At 40.5% G+C, this 23,260-nt stretch overlaps 1 protein-coding gene across 1 annotated transcript in view; it reads left to right on the top strand.

Moving 5' to 3' along the window:
• PHEX (phosphate regulating endopeptidase X-linked) overlaps window positions 1–22,846 on the top strand; it is a 331,765-nt gene extending 308,919 nt beyond the window's left edge. The window contains exons 18-22 of the mRNA XM_077480708.1: window positions 3,373–3,503; window positions 5,917–5,982; window positions 10,876–10,980; window positions 15,003–15,079; window positions 22,167–22,846. Of these exons, the coding sequence (XP_077336834.1) occupies window positions 3,373–3,503; window positions 5,917–5,982; window positions 10,876–10,980; window positions 15,003–15,079; window positions 22,167–22,269 (482 nt within the window). The 3' untranslated portion in view covers window positions 22,270–22,846. The remainder of the gene's footprint in view (window positions 1–3,372; window positions 3,504–5,916; window positions 5,983–10,875; window positions 10,981–15,002; window positions 15,080–22,166) is intronic.
• The last annotated feature ends 414 nt before the right edge of the window (window positions 22,847–23,260 follow it).

The following is a 23,260-nucleotide window of genomic DNA, read 5'->3' as shown; positions in this document are numbered from 1 at the left end:
ATCTAAAGCCAAGTACTAAAATGGTGGCTGATCTGATTCTAACGTCATCTTGTTCATTTAAGCATTGGAAAAAAAACCTGGAAACTGATTAGTTTCTATGCAAAGCTGCACTAGTTTTTAAATGTTCCGGTTTAAAGTATAAGTTCACCTTTACAGAAAAATCTGTGAGGTGAACTTACACAGGACCCCCTCATCACCCCCCAGTCCCACTAACCTGCATCGTGGCAATCTCCCGTTCTGAGCCCCGGTATCACCGCCCTAGGGGTCCGGGGCTTAGAAATCCCTGCAGCTTTCACTCTTCTTCTTTCCCCCTGAGAGGACAGGCTACATGGGTTTTGATTAGACTTTAAAAGGGATCAGCATGTATTTTTTGCACTTAAAGCAAAATCCAACAAAACACTTTCAATGGTATATTTACCAAACCAATAAGGAACAAATAATAGAAGTTTATTGTTAGGGTTTACATACACTTTAAAACACTTGAAAAACAGGTCTATTTGATTTTCATAGGGCCTAATGCTGTGTTAAAGCGGAGGTCAACCCTAAAATAAAAAAATGACATTAAAATTCTACAAAAAAATCAAAAAAAATTTTGAAAAAAAATTTTTTTTTTACTTACCAGAAACCCCTGTTGATAGGCAGTCTTCCTAATCTGCCTATTCCTATTCCGCACTGTTCTGTCACTTCCTCCTCTTTGGTGAGCTGGCCCATTGTATTCTGGGACATGTGCGTGTCCCAGAAAGCTACAGGGCCATTCACAAAGCTCAGCGTGACTCGCATATGCGCAGTAGGAAACTTAGTTTCCCTTAGTTAGAATGGTGGCACCGGCACCTGATCCCATGGATGGATTGGCCTCGGGGAGCTGACATTGCGGGCTTGCTGGACAGGTAAGTGCCCTTATTAAAAGTCAGCAGCTACAGTGTTTGTAGTTGCTGAACTTTTTTTTTTTAAACGGCTGAACCTCCGCTTTAAGCTGCCCATACACTAGTACAAAAAAATCTTGGCAGTACATTTTATAATGCCAACAAATACCTCACAATTTCATTTGCTTTCAACATTTGATTTTGGTATCTATGGAATTTCCCAAACTAAAACCTCATACACGGTTAAAAATGTCTTCATTTGAGAAAAAGTTTTCATACTTTTCCTTTGAATTTTTTCATCACTACGGTCAAAAACAAATGTTGATATGTTCTCACTAACCATAAGGAAATAATACGAATGTTCCAACGAGAAACATTTTTTAAAGTTTATAAGGTTACTAAAAAAAACTATATATATATATATATATATATATATACTCACTTCTTTGCTGCAGCATCGGTGTGATGCTGCACCTCTCCCCCATGCGCTCTAAAACAGAGAACTGAGCGATCACATTACCATTAGTCACCACCCTCTGCTCTGCCCCTCCAGTGATCACTGGAGCCATGTGCTGAGAGCCAGTACTAACTGTTCATCAGGCAGCTGCTTCAATTCCTACAATATTGTCAGGATCTTTCCAGAGCCTGAAGGGACTCTGTGACATCAGCTGACAGCAGGCTTAGCCCATTGCCGGATGATTCTGTGTTACAGGACAGCAAAAGTAAGTGCACTCCTGTGACGCGCAAGAGAAGTATAGCCAAAAAAGCTTTGGCCATACTTCTCTTTTAATTCAATTTTACTAGTGTATGGCCAGCTTTAGACCCTGTAAAGCAGTTAGCTGTAGTAGTACTTGTTAAACCCACACAATATACATGCATTAAAGCTATAGTAACTCTTCTGATTTTGTCACACATGAAACAAATAAACTATAGATCAGTTTTGAATCGAATATGCAAATGTTGGAATATACTCATTTGCAAATGTTATTTTGAACATATTATCAACAAAATGTTTTCTTGTTTTTCATAAAGCCTTTATATCTTTCATAAAGCCTTATTTAATCTAGGCAATGTTGTTAAAGTGGTTGTAAACCCTTACAACACACTTTGACGTACAGGTAAGCCTAGATTAAGGCTTACCTGTAGGTCCAAGAAATATCCTATACGGTTTAGGAGATATTTGCCGAAAGACAGTCACCGCTGTCTATGGCGTAGACAGCGGCGCACTGAGCACGGCACCGTCAACCGCGAATATGCCGCGCGTGGCGGCTCCCGTGCGCATGAGCGGGAGTGATGTCATCGCGGCTTCGCCGAATGACAGCGGCGGAGCAGCGAGACCCGCCAAGAAGATTGATGCACCGGACTACAGGGGACAGCGGTGACATCGTTGGCTCCTGTGTCAGGTAAGTGACACATAATGGACTACTATGCGATGCATAGTAGTCCATTATGCTTTACCTTTGCAGGGAATGAAAGAGGAAGTAAACTCATCAGGGGTTACTTCCTCTTTAACTTTTAGCTTATGTAAAACAGATGATGTAATTTATTTATTTTTTCCCCAAAAACAATGTTGCCAGTGTACAGAGAATCCTCAACTATCAACCAAGTGATACAGTGTACTAGTAAACATTGTACGGTTTGCATATTATGGATGATATACAAGCCAAGTCAGAAGTCCCATAATTGCAGGTTGATAAGCGGGTTATATCGGTATAATGGTATATGTATAATAAACCTCTGAATGTCGGAAACGGGATAACATCCAATTTAACAAAACATATACTTGCATGAACCAAACAGCAGGACATTTTTTGGGGAGGGGACAAGATATGAAGATCCAAGGAGATTAGGTTTCTGGACTCTTACTCCTGGAAAAGTGTCAACATATAACAAGGGGCAGGGGAGGGCTCCTTGGAATAGGGTGCTTAGAGGAAAAGTAGCTGCTATAGCTAATTTGATCCTCCCAGTTAGGAGATTTTCTAGAAGTGGATTGAGGCCAGAAAACATAGTTAAAAAAAGCGGGGGAAAGGAAGGGTGAGGGGTAGGGGGAGAGAGGAATGGTAGGGACAAAGGAGAAGAGGGATGGAGTGAAGTGAATGCTGGTGAGGGGAGCTGAAGGGTGGGTGGGGGGAGTAGCGGGGACTCACAAGGATTTACGAGGTTCCCCCGTCTGTGGCCTCAGCTACTGAGAGCATATCTAATTAATTTTGATGTAATTTGTTCTAGGACTAGGACTATAGACTATGGCCAATGCGCTATGTAGTGTCCGTTAATTTGGACTGCTTGTTCTAAACAAATGGAGACAAGGGAAAAGGAAAGTTTCAGGAGCTCAGCGAGGAAGTTGCAAAGAGGCAGGAAGACACATTGGGAGCAATTTCATGAAAAATAGATTAAAGACAGTCAACTAGTGGATGTGTATGGATTATTTTTGGAGTATAACAGTATTGTTTTGTGTCACCTAAAGTCTTATCTATGAAAAATAATTTATGAATTTTTGAACACTATCTAGGTCGCAAATATGACAAAGATGGGAATTTACATCCATGGTGGACCACAGAATCTGAGGAGAGGTTCAAGGAGAGAACAAAATGTATTGTGGAACAGTACAATGATTATTATTGGAAACAAGCTGGCATGAATGTAAGTTTTTTTTCAAGAAAACGCCTATCACAATGAATTTATGATAAAAACAATGTTGAATCTTCAGTGACTGTCCAGCCAAAAAATTTTTTTTAAAGTTTTAGTTATAATTGGCATTATAATCTCTTTCAAGTTTCACTGCTATTTGAGTCTCCATTAAAACGATTTCCCCTTACTTTCTATTTTGCTGACATAGGTTTCACAAGCCTGGAAGTTTGGGAAAATCTGCAACAAGGACACAGACAAAAAAAATCTGACAGGGGTTCTAGGATTCCCCTACTTCATTAAAAAAACATTTTTTTGTTTGTGTAGTCATTTGAGAGCTCCTCTTACTTCCTGTCTTATGAAACTGATATTAGCAGTACAGGAAGTGGGAGCAACTCTCTCTAATGGGATCCTGGATAACTGAATGCTGAGCAAAACAGATATTGCCAAAATACAAGAGTCATATTTTTTTTGCTTGAATATCGGCATCCTTTGTTTATTTCGTACAGATCTTTGCCTCTTTGCAGACAAGTCACCACCACTTTCTGTCCTTGTGCAGGGTGACTGGTCTTTAACCAACCCCTTGTAGTTTTCTACAGGCATCCTGTAGCCGGTGCACTTGTTGTGTCCTTCCCACCACTCAGCTTGTGTCCCTGATTGGCTTCGTTTTTAAAAAGAAGTGTCCCTGTGAAACTCCTTGTAGTCCAGGCCTAGGTTGTATATTTTTCTATTAATCCAAGTGAGAACTAAGCTCTGCCCTTTTCCCATGCTGAGACCCATCACCACCACTCACTAATTCATTGCTAGAGCATCAATAACCAGTACAGGCTCTAGCATTGGACCGCTAAAGTATAAGTAAAACTTTACCTATTCAGTTTAAAATATAAAAGAAAGGCACACCATTTATGTATACAGTGGGGACAGAAAGTATTCAGACCCCCTTAAATGTTTCACTCTTTGTTATATTGCAGCCATTTACTAAAATCATTCATTTTTTTAAATGTTCATTAAAATGTTCATGTTCAGTTAATTTTTTCCCTCATTAATGTACACACAGCACCTGATATTGACAGAAAAACACAGAATTGTTGACATTTTTGCAGATTTATTTAAAAAGAAAAACTGAAACATCACGTGGTCCTAAGTATTCCGACCCTTTTCTTAGTATTTAGTAGAAGCACCCTTTTGATCTAATACAGCCATGAGTCTTTTTGGGAAATATGCAACAAGTTTTTCACACCTGGATTTGGGGATCCTCTGCCATTCCTCCATGCAGATCCTCTCCAGTTCTGTCAGGTTGGATGATAAACGTTGATGGACAGCCATTTTTAGGTCTCTCCAGAGATGCTAAATTGGGTTTAAGTCAGGGCTCTGGCTGGGCCATTCAAGAACAGTCACTGAGTTGTTGTGAAGCCACTCCTTCGTGTTTTCCTGTCCCTGCAGCTGAAAAACACCTCCACCGCATGATGCTGCCACCACTATGCTTCACTGTTGGGACTGTATTGGACACAATTTACCCCATCCATTTTTTTCTATCCTTACAGTGCTCCAGTGTCCTGTACACATGACCGGTTTTCCAGTCGGAATAAATGCTGAAGGTTTTTCCGACGGAATTCCACTGAAACTGTCGTGCGTACACACGATCACATCAAAGTCCGATCATCAAGAACACGGTGACGTACAGCACGTACGACGGGACTAGAAAAAGGAAGTTCAATAGCCAGTAGCCAATAGCTTCTGTCTTATACTTGCTTCCGAGCATGCATAGTTTTTGGTCCATCGGAACAGCATACAGACGCGCGGTTTTGCCGATAGGAATTGGTTCCGTTGGAAATATTTAGAGCATGTTCTATTTCTAAGTCTGTCAGAATTTAAAAAAAAAAAGTCAGATGAGGCATACACAGGGTCGGAATATACGATGAAAAGCTTCCGTCTGACGTTTTCTGTCGGGCATTCGGCTTGTGTGTACGCGGCATAAGAGAGTTGGTGTTTGCTGACCTTTCCAACATGACAATAAAGTTTGTAGAAAATATTCTCACCAATGGCTAACATTGGAGTAAGAACATTGTCCCACCAGGGAAACAAAATATGTGTTTTTCGTATCACTGTCTATAGGAAGGATTTTTATTGTCACTGAAAGGTTTAAAGAGGAAGTAAACCCTGGTGGGATTTACTTTATTTCCCTGCAAAGGTAAAGCATAATGGGCTACTATGCATCGCCTAGTAGTCCATTATGTGTCACTTACCTGAAACCGAAGCCTGCAATGTCACAGCTGTTCCCCCTAGCATCGAGCTTCCATCTTCACCCCTCTTCCTTCTACAGGTTGTACAACCACTTTGTCTATTTGGTAAACATTGCAGCAATTCATAAAATTGTACTGAATTCTTTATTATTAATTAACATTTTTTATCTTGTATCTTTCTTTAGGTAAAAGGCACAAAAACGTTGGCAGAAAATATCGCAGATAATGGAGGAATGAGAGAATCATTTCGGGTATGAGAAAATATTATGATTCTTAAGTGACAATAAATGTTTTATTACAGCCATGAACACATATGAAAAATATAGATTTTTCAAAACATGATAAATATGGTTTTGGCATTAGTGCTCCAAAAAAATAACAGAAACATGCAATTTAGCGAGTATTCTTAGATTCACAGCTGATTGCTTTTTAGAGTCCATCTAAGCAGCCACTGTCAGGGGTTCAGGGGCAATCCTGCCATTTCTTGAATGCCTATTTTTTTTTTTGCCAAACTGCAATTTACAATGGGTCTAATGTGCCACAGCCGTGAGTCAAGCATTTGGATTGCAGTTACGGTGCAGCCGCTTGTCTTAAAATGGTTTGTAAAGTCTCAATGTTTTTCACCTTAATGCATTTTATGCATTAAGGTGAAAAACCTCCTGTGATGCAGCAGCCCCCCAGATCCCCCCTTTTACTTACCTGAACCTGGTCTTTCCAGCGACAGAGATGAGCACACCAGCTCCAGCCAGTGTCTCGGGTACTGATTGGATAGATTGATAGCAGCGCAGCCATTGGCTCCTGCTGTTGTCAATCAAATCCAATGACATGGGAGCCGGTGGCGGGGCCGAGTTCTTCTGTCGGTGTCAATGGACGTAGCAGCAGGACACGGGAGCGCACATGCAAGAGTGCCCCGAGGGAGAGCGGTTCTCCAATGAGGCCAGCAGCGTTGCTGAGGGACCCCAGAAGAGGAGGATCGGGGCCAGTCTGTGCAAAACCAACTGCACAGAGGAGGTAAGTATGACATTTTTTTTTTTTTAAAACAAACCTTTACATATCCTTTAAATGGGCCCCATGATTTGTGTTAAATTTGGCATGGCCACTATGCAAAGCATCAGAACAGCCCCCTAAACCTATATTGTAAACTTTAGGTGGGCGGTAAAACCACCACTGTTTTTCTTTAGCTGTATGAGATGGCAGCCTACCATTGCTTTCAATAGGGCTACTTCCTGCAGCTAATTGCTGGGGACCCTTAAAAGAGTACTCGCATGTAAACAGTGTTGGGGGCATTCACAGACAAAAATAAACCTATCATTTTTTGGATTTATGATGAAAGGGAGGCATACAGATGCCTTCTGTTTAGGGAATGATCTACAGTACTTTAAAAAATAAAATGGAAAGCTTTGATTGCATACATATATAATTTCATGAATCCCATTACTCCAGACTAATGGGCATGAGCAGCCATATGTAAAGATGTTCTTTGTGACATTCATAAGATCAGCTAGTTTTCTTCTGAATGCATGGATTGAAGGGGCAGAGATATGATTTTAATTATAAACAAATCATAGGGGAGATCTACAATTTAATGTTTTCCTAAGTGATAAAACAGAGGATGAATGTTCAGCTTTAAAGCTGATTTTCAGGCAGGCTGAATGAACAGCTAATATATACATGTTTATGAACTGTTTTATTTACCAAAGAATATATACTCATGCGCCGTATTAGAAAAAAACTGTTTATATCAGGGGTAGGCAACCTAGAGTGGAAATCTATCTGGACAACATAGGAAAAGTCAAAGATCACTAGGCGCAATGTCCTGTGGAAGAATGGCATGTCCCATGCGCATTTCCCACACCCATTAAAAATGCTCTGCCTTTACGATCTGTTGTGGAGATGCCAATACATTCCTAACGGCACTCAAAATGCAGGTCACAATCTCAGTACACTTGCCTGCACCAGACGGCATGGTACTGCATTACCATGGGATTTGGTGTGGTGTTTTTGAAAAGTAATGCAGGCACACATTTTTGTGTGGTCGGGTGTGATTTACAACCCATTTAAATTGGCTTGCAAAATTGCACTACACTGAATCGCACAGTAACATGCCCCCTTTAGCCACGGAGGTGGCATTTACGATCTGTTGTGGAGTTTCACCCTCGCTTAAAACCACTTCCCACGCAGTACCAATGTCCCTACTCGGGACTAAACCTCCCATTGGGGAAGGCATCGATACTCATCTCCTAGCAACCCAATGCCTAAGACCTTCTCTACAAGGCATATGATGTGCACTTGCTTTAACCCGCCTGACGGTATTCCCGAGTCTGACTCGGGGTGGATTTTTTATACCAAGAGCGGTATCCCCGAGTCAGACTCGGGACTGCATCGCTGGATCCAGGAGGAGGATTACTTACCTTCTCCCTCGGATCCAGCGTTGTCTCCCCGCTGTACGAGCGAGCCGTGTCTCGCTCGATGCATTACATCGCCGATCTCCGTGCCCTGCGAGCGTTGCGACGCACGGGCACGGAGATCGGCGCCAAATTCAAAAAGTGAAACACACAGTATACATACAGTATAATGTAATCTTACAGATTACATTGCTGTATGTAAATATTTCACATCCCCGTTGTCCCTAGTGGTCTGCCCAGTGTCCTGCATGCAGTTTTATATAATAAAAACTGTTCTTTATGCCTGGAAACTGGAGATTGCCCATAGCAACCAAAACTGTAATTTTACATCAAAAATGATTTTAGACCAGCTAGAAAACAGCGATAATAAATTAGAATCACTCGCAGAATTGAGCGATAGCGATTTGTGGGGAGATCCGTCATCAAATACTGAAAAGTAATGACAGTGACAATTCTGCAACTGAGCAAATTTCAGTGTTTTTGATTTGATTACATTATTGAATAATTTTTATTATTGTTATATTATTATTTGGTACAATTATTTATAATTATTTATTATATTATAATTTATGATTTCATTTTTCAAACTTTATCATACCCGGGATGTCTGCTAGACTCTGGTTTGGACAGATTTAAGAGAGTTATTCCTAAGAATTGCAGGACTACAATATAAAACGCCAAATTTTCATGCAAAATAATGGTACCACTTTTAGCACCTAAAATCCGAAATAATCGTACCGCCAGGGAGGTTAAGCCAAACCTTTATGTTGTCACTTTGTTTTACTGTTCGAGTTTTGACACTCGTTACTGATGTACCGCATTTGCTGTTTTACCACCAGTCCGTTTAAAATATTGCACACCAATATGTATTAATGTACTGTGTACTTGCACTATTGCATGTTAATAAAATATGTTAAAAGAAAAAAAGTAGAGTAGATAGACACTGCCATGGAAGACATCTCCCAATGCTAAAAAATTTTTTAAAGAAATATAATTTAGCAGAGAGAGGGTCTCACCCAAAACATGACATTGATAAAGACAAAATCCTTTAAATAACATACTTTGGGAATGGTTTAAACTTGCACATGACATTATGGAACAGTATGATGTACTACTCCACAATATATATATTTTTTTACAAAAAAAAGGCCACACCACTTCTGGCAGAAGCGATCAGCTAGGAAACTGTCTTCCCAATCTGCCCCTGCTCCACACTCACCCCCAGCTAATTTCCACTCACCAAATGTGAGCAGGTGAGTGGAAATTTTTAGGGCTGGTTTGCATTATATACACAGATATTTTATTTTCAGTAAAGGATTTCTTTGCCATTTGGTTGTTTTTATTTACTTTAGCAACAAGGGGTACTATGCACCCAGTACTCATTTATGTAGGGGACATTAAATGAACAATGGTCCTCTTTTTCTAAATGGGGGTTCCAGTTTCATGCAATTTCTCCCCAATAGATCCAAATCAACATGTGGACAGGATTCCATGCAAGGAGGTGAGGCTTTGCAGCCCTTGCAATGTGCCCTACCAATGTTGAGGGGGAGGTCCCCTGAGATTGTTCAGAAGGGCACACCCTTGCCTCCCCTCCCCTTTTCTTCCATCCACAATTTTTTTTCCCTAAAGGAATAGCACACATTTTTGTAAATACAAATGTGTGCCTTCCTGAACTATATGGGATTAAGCCTACCCCCTGCAAGGTACCTTGTCCCCATATAAAGGAAATATAGTAACCCATACGTATTTACAAAAAATTCATTTATAAATAAATGGAAACAAGTTTTTGACAAGTCACTTATTAAAAAAAAAAAAAGGTAAAGAATCCAGTGCCGAAAATCCAGCATAAATCATGCTGTTCATCAAAAGAAGAAACCCATTGATAATTCTGCCCATCTACCTGTGCCATGCTCCTGCCACTAATAACAGATCTCATGCACTGTCATTAGGCTTATGTACAATGAAGCAGGGCGCATGCAAATATGCAGCCTCTCTGCGAGTGGGCCTTGGCGCAGAGCGGGCACATATTTGTGTGAATTGGTGTGAATACAGTTGTGCCGAGAGGGTTCTCGACACGGCTACCGCCGACTATCAAAAAGCTCTCAATCACAACTTGGCATTGGGAGCTTTCCGATCATGTGACCACCGTGACAACCAATCATGCCAGTGACATGATCATAAACCCCACCCCACCTCCTGGCATCCTAAGCCACTTAAAGGGCCGTGAGGCGCTGGCTCCAAGAGGTTAAGCCTTTTCTCTTTATTTTCATCTGACAATTCTACTAGTATCACACTTCCAGTTGTCCATTGCATAGAAAAATGTTATTGATTATCAGCAAAGGCAGAAAACATGGATTTTTTTAAACTTCTCAAACAGATATAAAAAAACACTTTCAATTTTACATTTAAAAGACCAAAAGAAAACAATAGATATTTGTAAGGGTTTACATATACTTTAAATAATGGACACATTTTCCTATTGTTTATAAAACTGAAATATACAAAAATGAACAGGACATTTTGAGTCTTGGGACAAATTACACTGTCCAGCTGCTTTCACTGGAAAGCCATACTAATTGTTATCTTTTTTTTATTTGTTTAGACTTTAATGTGTTAATCAAACTGAAAAAAAATCCAGGTGACAGTGAAAATAAGTTGCATTTTCTCTAAAATGTAATGTTCTTGTACAAAGTATTATACACTTGAGTTGTTCATTGCAATTTATTTTCATTTTTTCAGGCATACAGAAAATGGATTCAGGATAAAAGAGCTGGAAAAGAAGAACTGCTCCTTCCTGGCCTAGATCTTAATAATAACCAACTCTTTTTCTTAAGCTATGCTCATGTAAGACTTTGTGCCAAATGATCAACTGGGGTTTAAGCAGTAATCTTTCTCCTTTGCACAATATGGCTGCCTCTTAGTGCTAACTTTAAATGCTTAAAGTGTTACTAAACCTAAAAACATTTTTTACCTTAATTCATTGGTTGCTTTAAGTTTTAAGGGGGGGGGGGGGGGTGATGTTTTCAGTGTCCCTGTGCCCACCCCCCCCCTTCCCTGTGTGAAGAGAGGAGAGAAGAGATTAGCGCTGTGCAAGGCTGGAAAAAAAATCCCTCAGATTTTCTTTCAACTGATATTGTCTGGGAGGCATGTACAATAACTGTAAGAAGGATAGGAACTCATGCTTTAGACCAGGGATATGCAATTAGCGGACCTCCAGCTGTTGCAGAACTACAAATCCCATGAGGCATAGCAAGACTCTGACAGCCACAAGCATGACACCCAAAGGTAGATGCATTATGGGACTTGTAGTTTTGCAACAGCTGGAGGTCCGCTAATTGCAGATCCCTGCTTTAGACAATCCTTTATTTTTTTTGTCACTCTAAAGTACCAGATTTCAGCGTGACAAAATGGTGTGCAAGAGGGGAAGTACCTATTTGAAACTACAAGAGGGGTAACAGGAAAATAGGCTTTGTTTTTTTACCAAAACTCTTTTAAAAAGGTAAAATAAGTGAAATATATTATAAAATAAAAATGTTTTATAGTTAAAGAGGTAGTAAACTGAGAAATGTAAAAAAAAAAAAACGTTTCCCCTGTAAGGCAATGTAATAATGTGCTAGTATGCATCATATACTAGTATGTTATGTGAAACTTACCTTAAAACAAAGCCCTTCAGGGGCACGCTGTCACCACTGAAGGGGCTTCCATCTTCACCCAGACTTACTTCCGGGTTCACGAGCTTCATGTACAGAGGTGCGTTTTCCCTTTGGGTGAGTTCTAATAAAATGAGATATGTTGTGCTGGTGCCCCTTCTTCATCATTCAGACATTATTTACAGCAAGCCTGCAGTTATCCCCATCCAAACCTGTGATCACAGTTGAGAGGGAAATCTTCCAGCACTTATGTCCTTTTGCAGTCCTGAGATATCATCACCAAATGTCTAGAGCTGATGTTGGAAGATATGAAAAACTGTGTCAAAATAAACCATGTCCTGTAGGTGCAACCACCTTTTACCATGCCCATCAGTAAATGTAGGGCCATGGCACTCTTTGCATTGTACATTTTATTTATTCCACAGGAATCTGTTCTTACTAGGGATGGGCTTTATGTTCGGGTTGAACATGAGTTCAACTCAAACATTGGCTGTTCACCCATTCGCCGAATAACGAACAATTTGGGGTGTTCGCGGCAAATTCAAAATCCACGGAACACCCTTTAAAAGTCTATGGGAGAAATCAAAAGTGCTAATTTTAGAGGTTAATATGCAAGTTATTGTCATAAAAAGTGTTTGGGGACCTGGGTCCTGCATGTATCAATGCAAAAAAAAGTTTTAAAAACAGAAGTTTTTTCGGGAGCAGTGATTTTAATAATGCTTAAAGTGAAACAAACTGATTCCCCTGAAAGATTTGCAGATAGCTAGTCAATGAAGAAACACATGTTTTTGAGGCCTATATGATGTTGACTGACATTAAATTGTCAGTTTTCTTATTAAAAGTAACACCCCCCCCCCCCCCCCCCGTTTGGTTCGCACCAGAACATGTGAACAGGCAATAAATTTGTTTGAATATGGGAACACCGTTAAAGTCTATGGGACACGAACATGAAAAATTAAAAGTGCTAATTTTAAAGGCTTAAATGCATGGTATTGTCTTAAAAAATGTTTGGGGACCTGGGTTCTGCCCCAGGGGACATGTATCAATGCAAAAAAAGTTTTAAAAACAGACTTTTTTGGGAGCAGTGATTATAATAATGCTTAAAGTGAAACAATAAAAGTGTAACATTCCTTTAAATTTCTTACCTGGGGGGGGGGGGGGTGTCTATAGTATGCCTGTAAAGAGGTGCATGTTTCCCGTGTTTAGAACAGTCTGACAGCAAAATTGAATTTCTAAAGGAAAAAAAGTAATTTATAATTACTCGTGGCTATAATGAATTGTCGGTCCTGGCAATACACATAAAAGTTCATTGATAAAAACTGCATGGGATTCCTCCACAGGGGAACCCTGTACCAAAATGTAAAAAAAAAAATGCGTGGGGGTCCCCCCAAATTCCATAGCAGGCCCTTCAGGTCTGGTATGAATATTAAGCGGAACCCCACGCCAAAATTAAAGCAAAATGGCGCGGGGGTCCCCCTCAAAATTCATAGCAAATCCTTCAGGTCTGGTATAGATTTTAAGGGTAACCGCATGCCAAAATTTAAAAAAAAATGGCGTGGGGTCCCACCAAAAATCCCTACCAGACCCTTATCCAAGCATGCAACGTGGCAGATACAGGAAAAGAGGGGAGGAGGAGAGAGCGCCCCCCTCCTGAACTGTACCATGCCACATGCCCTCAACATTGGGAAGGTGCTTTGGGGTACCCCCCAAAACACCTTGTCCCCATGTTGATGGGGAGAAAGGTCTCATCCCCACAACCCTTGCCCGGTGGTTGTGGGGGTCTGCGGGTGGGGTTTTTATCCAAATCTGGAAGCCCCCTTTAACAAGGGGACCCCCACATCCTGCCCCCCTGTATGAATCGGTAATGGCCATTTCTCAAAAAAGTGTGAAAAATGTTAAAAAAGACAATAGACAGTTTTTGACAATTCCTTTATTAATGTCTTCTTCTTTCCTCGCTTCTTCTTGAATCTTCTACTGGTCTTCCTTCGGTGTTCTTCTTTCTCCATCTTGTTCTTCCCCGCTTCTTCCTCTATCTTCCTCCGCTTTTTCCTCCAGTCTTCTCGTCTGGCATCTTCCTCCAGCTTCTTCTGCTCCGCTTTGTCTTCCGGAAGAAGGAATTGTCAAAAAACGTCTATTGTCTTTTTTTAACATTTTTGACACTTTCTATTTACATTTGTGCCCCATTACCAATTCCCACAGGGGGCGGGATCTTGGGGTCCCCTTTTTAAAGGGGGCTTCCAGATTCTGATAAGCCCTCCGCCCGCAGACCCCCACAACCACTGGGCAAGGGTTGTGGGGATGAGGCCCTTTTCTCCTTCACCAATGTTGAGGGCATGTGGCCTGGTGCAATTCAGGAAGGGGGCGCTCTCTCATCCCCCCTTTTCCTGTGGCCTGCCAGGTTGCATGCTCGGACAAGGGTCTGGTATGGATTTTTGGGGGGACCCAATGCCATTTTTTAAAAATGTTTGGCTCTGGGTTACCCTGTGGGGGAATCCCATGCCGTTTTTATCAATGAACTTTTATGTGTATTGCCAGGACCAACAATTCATTATAGCTGAGAGTAGTTTTAAATTATTATTTTTTCTTTAGAAATGTCATTTTGCTGTCAGACTGTTCTAAACATGGGAAACATGCGCCACAGGCATACTATAGACACCCCCCAGGTATGAAATTTAAAGGAATATTACACTTTTATTGTTTCACTTTAAGCATTATTAAAATCACTGTTCCCGAAAAAACGGCAATTAAACAAAAAAAAATTGCATTGACCCAGGTCCCCAAACACCTTTTAAGACAATACTATGCATATAAGCCTTTAAAATTAACACTTTTGATTTGTCATGTTCGTGTCCCATAGACTTTAACGGTGTTCCCATGTTCAAACAAATGTATTGCCAGTTCACATGTTCTGGTGCGAACCGAACGGGGGGGGGGGGGGGGTTAATTTTGAGAATAAAACTGAGAATTTAATGTCAGTCAACATCATATAGGCCTCAAAAACGTGTTTCTTCATTGACTAGCTATTCCTTTTATCTGCAAATCTTTCAGGGGAATCAGTTTGCTTATCATACTAATTATTATACTACTGTAACTGCTTAACATAATCTATATCAAAGTAAAAATTTGTTTTATTTACTGATAAAAACATTGATTTGTTCAAATACAAAACTCCTATAATAAAAAAAATCATATATTTTTTTTCTTTAAAATTTTTAGGTGAGGTGTAATACATTTCGCCATGAAGCAGCAAGAGATCAGATAATAAATGGTGTACATAGTCCACCACAATTTCGGTGAGTTATTAACATTTTTGGTTGGGTTTATCAAATATGTATCTAATGGTGGACAGCAAATAGTTCTGTGGGTGCTTGCTACTAGGACTTTCCCAAGCAGTGTCAATATAGATAACAATTACCACAATTTCAGGTTACAGCACTCCACAATATTCTATTGAAGATTCTTCAGAAAAGTTCCACTGAATATATTAATTTATGAAGTCATTATAAAAGAACAGTTTCAGGATTTCTGCAGTACTTCAGGTCTGATACATATATAACAATTTGTTAGAAAGTATCCACCTAAATTTCCAAGAACCGGAAATGACATGAGTAGAAGGGTTAACCATATTAGCAAGTGATCATGTATAGTTTCCAATAAAGAGAAACGTTAATGACTACTAGACATGTGTGATTCGTTTCGTACGAATCTCAAATTTGTACGAATTTCTCAAAATTCGTACGTTCGGGAGGATCCGAAATACGAATTGCCGTGCGTCTGAATTCTGTACGGAATACGAACTTTTGTTTACGAATTCCGGATTTCGGATCAGTTGTCGTCGAATCGACGACAACTTCAAGCGTTTTTTGCTGCGTTTTTTACCGCGATTCGCAGCGTTTTTTACCGCGTTTTTCAGTCATTATGTTTATTATGACTTGCAGAAGACTTCTGTAATAGAAGTTAATGTAAGTTGTCTGAAGACATCAGTGAAGGACTTTCATCCTCTCTGGGCAGGCTGCCAAGAAAAGAACAAAATGATACAATGTTTCTTCTTCAATGGGCTGAACTCCGTGTGTAGAAGTTCTCAGTTTAACCATTTAAAGACTAAATCTTTTTTGACACTTGCTTACAAGTAAAAATCCAGTATTTTCTGCTCAAAAATCACTCAGAAGCCCCAAAAATTATATGTATTTGTTTAGCAGAGACCCTACGGAATAAAATAGCGGTTGTTGCAATATTTTATGTGACGCGGTATTTGCGTAGAGGTCTTTCAAATGCAAGTTAGCCCTTTTTTTTCGGTCGACCTCTAGGGAGCACTGACATTAGCAGCGTGACATACAGCAATAACACCTGCACCGTGATAGAGTGATCTGACACCAGCACTGTGATAGAGAGCGCTGACATCAGCAGCGTGACATACAGCAATGACACCTGCACGGTGATATACAGCGCTGACACCAGCACCGTGATATACAGCACTGACACCTGCACCGTGATAGAGTGATCTGACACCAGCACCGTGATAGAGAGCACTGACATCAGCAGCGTGACATACAGCAATGACACCAGCACCGTGATATACAGCACTGACACCAGCAGCGTGACATACAGCAATGACACCTGCACCGTGATAGAGTGATCTGACACCAGCACCGTGATAGAGAGCACTGACATCAGCAGCGTGACATAAAGCACTGACACCAGCACCGTGATATACAGCACTGACACCAGTACCGTGATATACAGCACTGACACCTGCACCGTAAGCAGCCCCAGGAGGAAGTCAGCATAGCACAGGGATGGTGGGAGCCCCTCATAATAAGCAGCCCCAGGAGGAAGTCAGCACAGCACAGGGATGGTGAACTTTACAAACCTACAGGTCATATTTGCAGCCACAAAATAATTACTAGCTGTGCACACATAGTCCCACCACATGGCCAATGACATAACACATGTATGAGGTGAATCTGGGATCGACAACTACAAGCATTCTTTTTTTATATGTGAAATTCCGAAAATTCAGGAATCTTGAGATAATGGAGGCGAGGGAAGGTGTGGGTAGGCAAAGAAGAGGGTGCAGGAGATGATCACCAGCACCAACACTGTGATATAGAGCACTGACACCTGCACCGTGATAGAGTGATCTGACACCAGTACCGTGACATAACACATGTATGAGGTATGTATTCAGGAATCTTGAGATAATGGAGGCGAGGGAAGGTGAGGGTAGGCAAAGAAGAGGGTGCAGGAGATGATCACCAGCACCAGCACCGTGATATAGAGCACTGACACCTGCACCGTGATAGAGTGATCTGACACCAGCACTGTGACATAACACATGTATGAGGTGAATCTGGGATCGACAACTACAAGCATTCTTTTTTTATATGTGAAATTCTGAAAATGCAGGAATCTTGAGATAATGGAGGCGAGGGAAGGTCAGGGTAGGCAAAGAAAAGGGTGCAGGAGATGATCACCAGCACCGTGATATAGAGCACTGACACCTGCACCGTGATAGAGTGATCTGACACCAGCACCGTGACATAACACATGTATGAGGTGAATCTGGGATCGACAACTACAAGCATTCTTTTTTTATATATGAAATTCTGAAAATGCAGGAATCTTGAGATAATGGAGGCGAGGGAAGGTCAGGGTAGGCAAAGAATCATCTCCTGCACCCTCTTCTTTGCCTATCCTAACCTTCCCTCGCCTCCATTATCTCAAGATTCCTGAATTTTCAGAATTTCACATATAAAAAAAGAATGCTTGTAGTTGTTGATCCCAGATTCACCTCATACATGTGTTATGTCACGGTGCTGGTGTCAGATCACTCTATCACGGTGCAGGTGTCAGTGCTCTATATCACGGTGCTGGTGCTGGTGATCAACTCCTGCACTCTTTTCTTTGCCTACCCTGACCTTCCCTCGCCTCCATTATCTCAAGATTCCTGCATTTTCAGAATTTCACATATAAAAAAAGAATGCTTGTAGTTGTCGATCCCAGATTCACCTCATACATGTGTTATGTCACGGTGCTGGTGTCAGATCACTCTATCATGGTGCAGGTGTCAGTGCTCTATATCACGGTGCTGGTGCTGGTGATCATCTCCTGCACCCTCTTCTTTGCCTACCCTCACCTTCCCTTGCCTCCATTATCTCAAGATTCCTGAATACATACCTCATACATGTGTTATGTCACGGTGCTGGTGTCAGATCACTCTATCACGGTGCAGGTGTCAGTGCTCTATATCACAGTGTTGGTGCTGGTGATCATCTCCTGCACCCTCTTCTTTGCCTACCCTCACCTTCCCTCGCCTCCATTATCTCAAGATTCCTGAATTTTCAGAATTTCACATATAAAAAAAGAATGCTTGTAGTTGTCGATCCCAGATTCACCTCATACATGTGTTATGTCACGGTGCTGGTGTCAGATCACTCTATCACGGTGCAGGTGTCATTGCTGTATGTCACGCTGCTAATGTCAGTGCTTTCTAGAGGTCGACCGAAAAAAAAGGGGCTAACTTGCGTTTGAAAGACCTCTGCGCAAATACCGCGTCACATAAAATATTGCAACAACTGCTATTTTATTCCCTAGGGTCTCTGCTAAAAAATATATATATAATTTTTTGGGGCTTCTGAGTGATTTTCTAGCAGAAAATACTGGATTTTTACTTGTAAGCAACAAGTGTCAAAAAAGATTTAGTCTTTAAATGGTTAAACTGAGAACTTCTACAGAGTTCAGCCCATTGAAGGAGAAACATTGTATCATTTTGTTCTTTTCTTGGCAGCCTGCCCAGAGAGGATGAATGTGCTTCACCGATGTCTTCAGGCAACTTACATTGACTTCTATCACAGAAGTCTTCTGCAAGTCATAATAAGCATAATGAGCAATGTTTTTGCCTTTAAATTCATGGTAAAGAACGTTCGTACGAAAATTCATATTTCGTATGAAACAGAACGGAATTTCGGACACGAAATACGAATTACGAATTAATTTTATCACGAATCGAAACGGAACAGAACAAAACAAATTTTTTGACGGCGCCCATGTCTAATGACTACAAAACAATTACACCATCATTATAACATTTTATCAAGATGGAGTGTTTTCTTCGAAAATATCTAAAAAAGAAAAGTGTAAAAATATGTTTAATCCACAACTTTTATAAGAATACATTTAGGTCAAAATCTACATTTAAAAATCCATGGTGTATAGTATCAAGCCTATGGTTTCACTGGACCTGTTAGTTTCTGTATAAGCTCCCTGTAACTATCCTTTCTTGGTGGTGCTACATAATCCTTTGGCTATATATTTAAGTTGGGAAACTAAGGGTGAGTACTCCACAAAACTTCTGACTACTGGTAGTTAAATGTTCTTAATTGTATTGAACAGGACAGAGGACCGTAGGCAGCCTATAGATGGATCAGAAGAAAACTGACCTAATTCCTCCAGCAACACATTTGTGTTGAGTGGAGAAGATCCAACAGGGCCGTTGCATAGAAGACAATTTGCAGATCAAATTCTGTACGACCTCCCTATCCATACAAGGATTGGAATTCATCCAGTCCCTGCTAAACCAGCCAAATTTTGATCCATGCAGGGCCAGCTTTAGTCATAACCATGGTTATTTGCAGCTATCTTCATGTGATAGGACACAGGCAAAAAATAAATCTGCAGGGACAGCCCCTATATAACTCCTCCTACCATCAATCTCAGTTTTTTTCCAGTGTCCTCAGGTGATGGACGCCATCTCTCCACCTGGAGAAGATGCGGGGCTGACCTGTAATGTCATTTGGGGTGGCGGATCCTGCATGAGTGCTCACCTTTGCATGTAGTACATCATGTTAAGTTAGCTGGTAGCTGCTTTACAGGTCCTGAGCTGTGGCCTGCCAGTGGGAGAACCCTATTCTGGAAAGTCCCTTGGAGGGTAGGTTCATTATGGACAGTGAAGCCAGGATGAGGCTGCCCAAACTAAAAACACAACTACTGTGGTAAGTTATTGGCTTGCACTTTTTTATGACCATGTGCGCTGGCTGTCTGATGCTATAGTGAAGGTTGTGAGACTCTAAATCTTATGGGGGCACCTGCTTTTTAAACTGACCTTTAAATTGCAGGGTCACAAACAAGCTCCCTCAGTCTCCTCTTTTGAGTTGGTCTTCGCCCTTGTGGCTGATGCGCTGCCCAAGGATTAGATAGACAAGGCATATCCCTCCTTGAATTCTGAAAAACTGGATGAAAAAAACATTGGCTGATATTCCATTGAAGTTTAAAGAGTAACCTTTGCTTATGTTTTGAAAAAAACAATCCCCTTCGGGTGATCAATGTACATTACATTGTAACCTTCAACCTGGTTATCAATTTGAAAAAAAAAACTTGGTGGATACAAACTCTTAAAATGTAATAACTGATTATTCTGTAGGTTTTGTGAAAATGGCACCTCATACTTGGCCTCCTAAAAGCAAATCAAGAGTAGCCAGTGGTGGAATAGACTGTAAGCCCTTGTACACACGGTCAGACATTCCGACAACTAAATCCGTCGGATTTTGTCCGAAACTGTTGCATACACACGGTCGGACAAAGTTGTCGGAAAATCCGACATGATGGAGTTATTTCATTACGACGGGACTACGTTCACGCTAGTAGCCAATAGCTTTGTTGTAGGAATTTGATCTGAGCATGCGTGGCACTTTGTCCGATCGGAATTCTCTACACATGATCAGTCAAGATCCGATCGGAGCATTTTGTCGGAAAATTTTACCAACAAGTTGGAAAACTTGGTCCGTCGGATACTCCAACAGAAACAGTCCGATGGAGACCACACACAGTCGGAATATCCGACAAAACGGCCCGATCGGACACATTCCGTCGGAATCTCCGACCATGTGTACAAGGGCTCACACTCACCTGCTCTTCATTCCTGAGCCAGGATTCCAATACAAGGGTTCCACCAGTGCAACAACCAGATTCAAGACACTTCCTTAATGGGCTAGGTAGTGCATTGCTTGGCATTCTAGCAATGCATCACCATGCTAGTTTCCTAGCCCCTGCATAGCCCAAGGTTTTTCAGCCTGCCTATGAGCCCACAGTCTTGTGCCTTGCTGCACCCTTGTGCAGATCCTGTGTCTCCAGTAACCCCTGTATTATATTTATGGTCTGGTTTACACTAATGAGCTTCTGCAAGCCGAGTTTGCACAGGCACAGTAGCCTATTACTGTATCTGCATTTCATGCAGGAACAAGGTTCCTGCACCACTTATAAAATGTAGCAGCAGGGAAATCGCATGGTGCTTTTGCACCTTGTGATTTCCCAGTGGTTCCCACACCTGTAAACGCACTGTGTTTTTAGATGCGTGGGGGTGCCATGAATGGCAGACCTATGCGTTTTGGCTGTGCGTGCTTCCGTCTAACGGTGTGAACCTAGGGTAAAATGTGTTTTTTAATTTAGGTAATGTGACATTAAACAAGTATTTACTGTAGGTATATGCTTATCGTACATGTATTAGAGGGAATTATTAACCACCTGTGAATGTCATATTCTTTGCTTTATAAATATGCCCCTTAAAAACACTTATTATGAAATACTACCTGTTACTAATAGACATAGGGCTTGATTTACTAAAACTGGAGAGTGCATAGTCTGATGCAGCTCCGCATAGAAACCAAGTTTTTTTCAAAGTTTAATTGAACAAACTGAAATTAGAAGCTAATTGGCTACCATGCACAGCTGCATCAGATGCATCAGATTTTGCACATTCTAGTTTTACTAAGTCAACTTCATAGAAACAAAGACAAAGAAACACAGCACACAAAGGTGCCTATTTTTTTTTAACATTTAGGTTGGGTTTTATTTTTATTTCATTTGCTCTTGTTGTCTTTTGTTTTTTGTTTTTTTTTACGTTTTGGCCTGAGTAAGTGAAAAAAAAGTTCATATCTGGAGTGCAGTTACACCTGTAGTGTTGGCATGGGTCTCTTGAAGCTCTGGCTCGCTAACCAACCAGATTGGGAACTTCCTCATAGTGTAGAAGACTGGCCTGCTCTTTTAAAGCTGCCTTATATACCTATATGCCTATCACTATTATGCGCAACCTCACTTGCCAATTGGGAAGCACAGAGTTAGGATGGAGCAGACCACCCTTTTAGACAATCAGCTAGTATCCAAACTCATTCTTAAATGTGGCCAAGGTTTCAAAGGATCAGCAATGCTTTTGCTAAGTTCTAAAGGAATTACTAGCCATTGGACAGTCTCAGGTAAGACTTTTTTTGTGACAAAATATGCAAGATTGATAAAAATGTTGTGTACTTGCCAGTTGTTATTAAAAATCTGCATCTATATTATAAAAGTCAATCCAACAATGACAAAGTATATTTTTTTTCTCTCCAGAGTAATTGGTGCAATGAGTAATTTTGAAGAATTTCGTAAAGTTTTCAGTTGTCCAGAAAACACATTAATGAACCGAGGAAATAACTCATGTAGAGTCTGGTAGACGGGGAAATATTTAAGGAAACCATGTTTGAGCTGCTGTACAAACTGCTGTTTTATTTTATTTGAAATTTTGGAACCAAAGAGGATAATCCACTTTAATGTATTTCTGCTATCTGGAAAAAAAAGCCATGATTACCATTGAACATATTTTCTTGGGCATATCTTACATGCAGTTAACCATGCCTTTATATGATTATGACTGTTGTATTTTGTAGTGTGGTATACAAATTATTTCTTTTAAGTTTATACACAATTTTAAGTTTCTGAAATATGCAAATAACGAGAAAGGAGTGTGCACTATTATATGTATATATATATATATATATATATATATATACATATATATATATATAGTGTAATAAAATTGTGAAATTAAGGTAAAAGAGGAAATCTTATTTTCAAAGGGTGCAGTGTTGTACATAACTGTATATTCTTGGTAATACTTGCACTGAAAGCCATTATTGTATTTAAAATGTCTTTTAAAGTGTCATTTTTGAATGGTATTTTATATTACCAGCCTGGAGAAACACAATTTTATTAAATGAAAACTACATTAAAGTACTTTTTTGAATGACTAATGAATGCCTGGTAAATTCATTAAGCAAAGAAAAGTAGGAACTTCCCTGTATTGTGAAACTAATGAATGTTTAGTGTGTTTGCATAGAAAACAAATAAGCTATCTGTCTGCTTACAAGACTGAAAATATAGACAATAGTGAAGGCATTTTAAATAGTCATCTGAACAACAAACCTGTTTTCATTACCAAATATTCAAATTAGGGAAGGAAATAAGGCTGGTCATACACGGTGCAAATTTCTTTCTTGCAACATGGGTTGCAGCAAAGAAATTTACACAATCCCCCATCAACACAAACAGTGCTGAGAGGGGAATCAGCAATTGTCTTCTCCCAGAAGGTGGTGGGGGGGGGGGGGGGTAGGGAATAAGCCTCTAGTGATAATCGTAAGAGAATCCCGCAGGCTGGTTGTACCCAA

This window comes from Lithobates pipiens, unplaced genomic scaffold (genome assembly GCF_037356315.1).
Source record: "Lithobates pipiens isolate NorthernLeopardFrog02 unplaced genomic scaffold, aLitPip1_a1.2 Scaffold_16, whole genome shotgun sequence".
NCBI classification, from domain to species: domain Eukaryota; kingdom Metazoa; phylum Chordata; class Amphibia; order Anura; family Ranidae; genus Lithobates; species Lithobates pipiens.
Note: the sequence above shows the minus strand (reverse complement) of the source record. Positions and strands in the feature narration are given on the sequence as shown.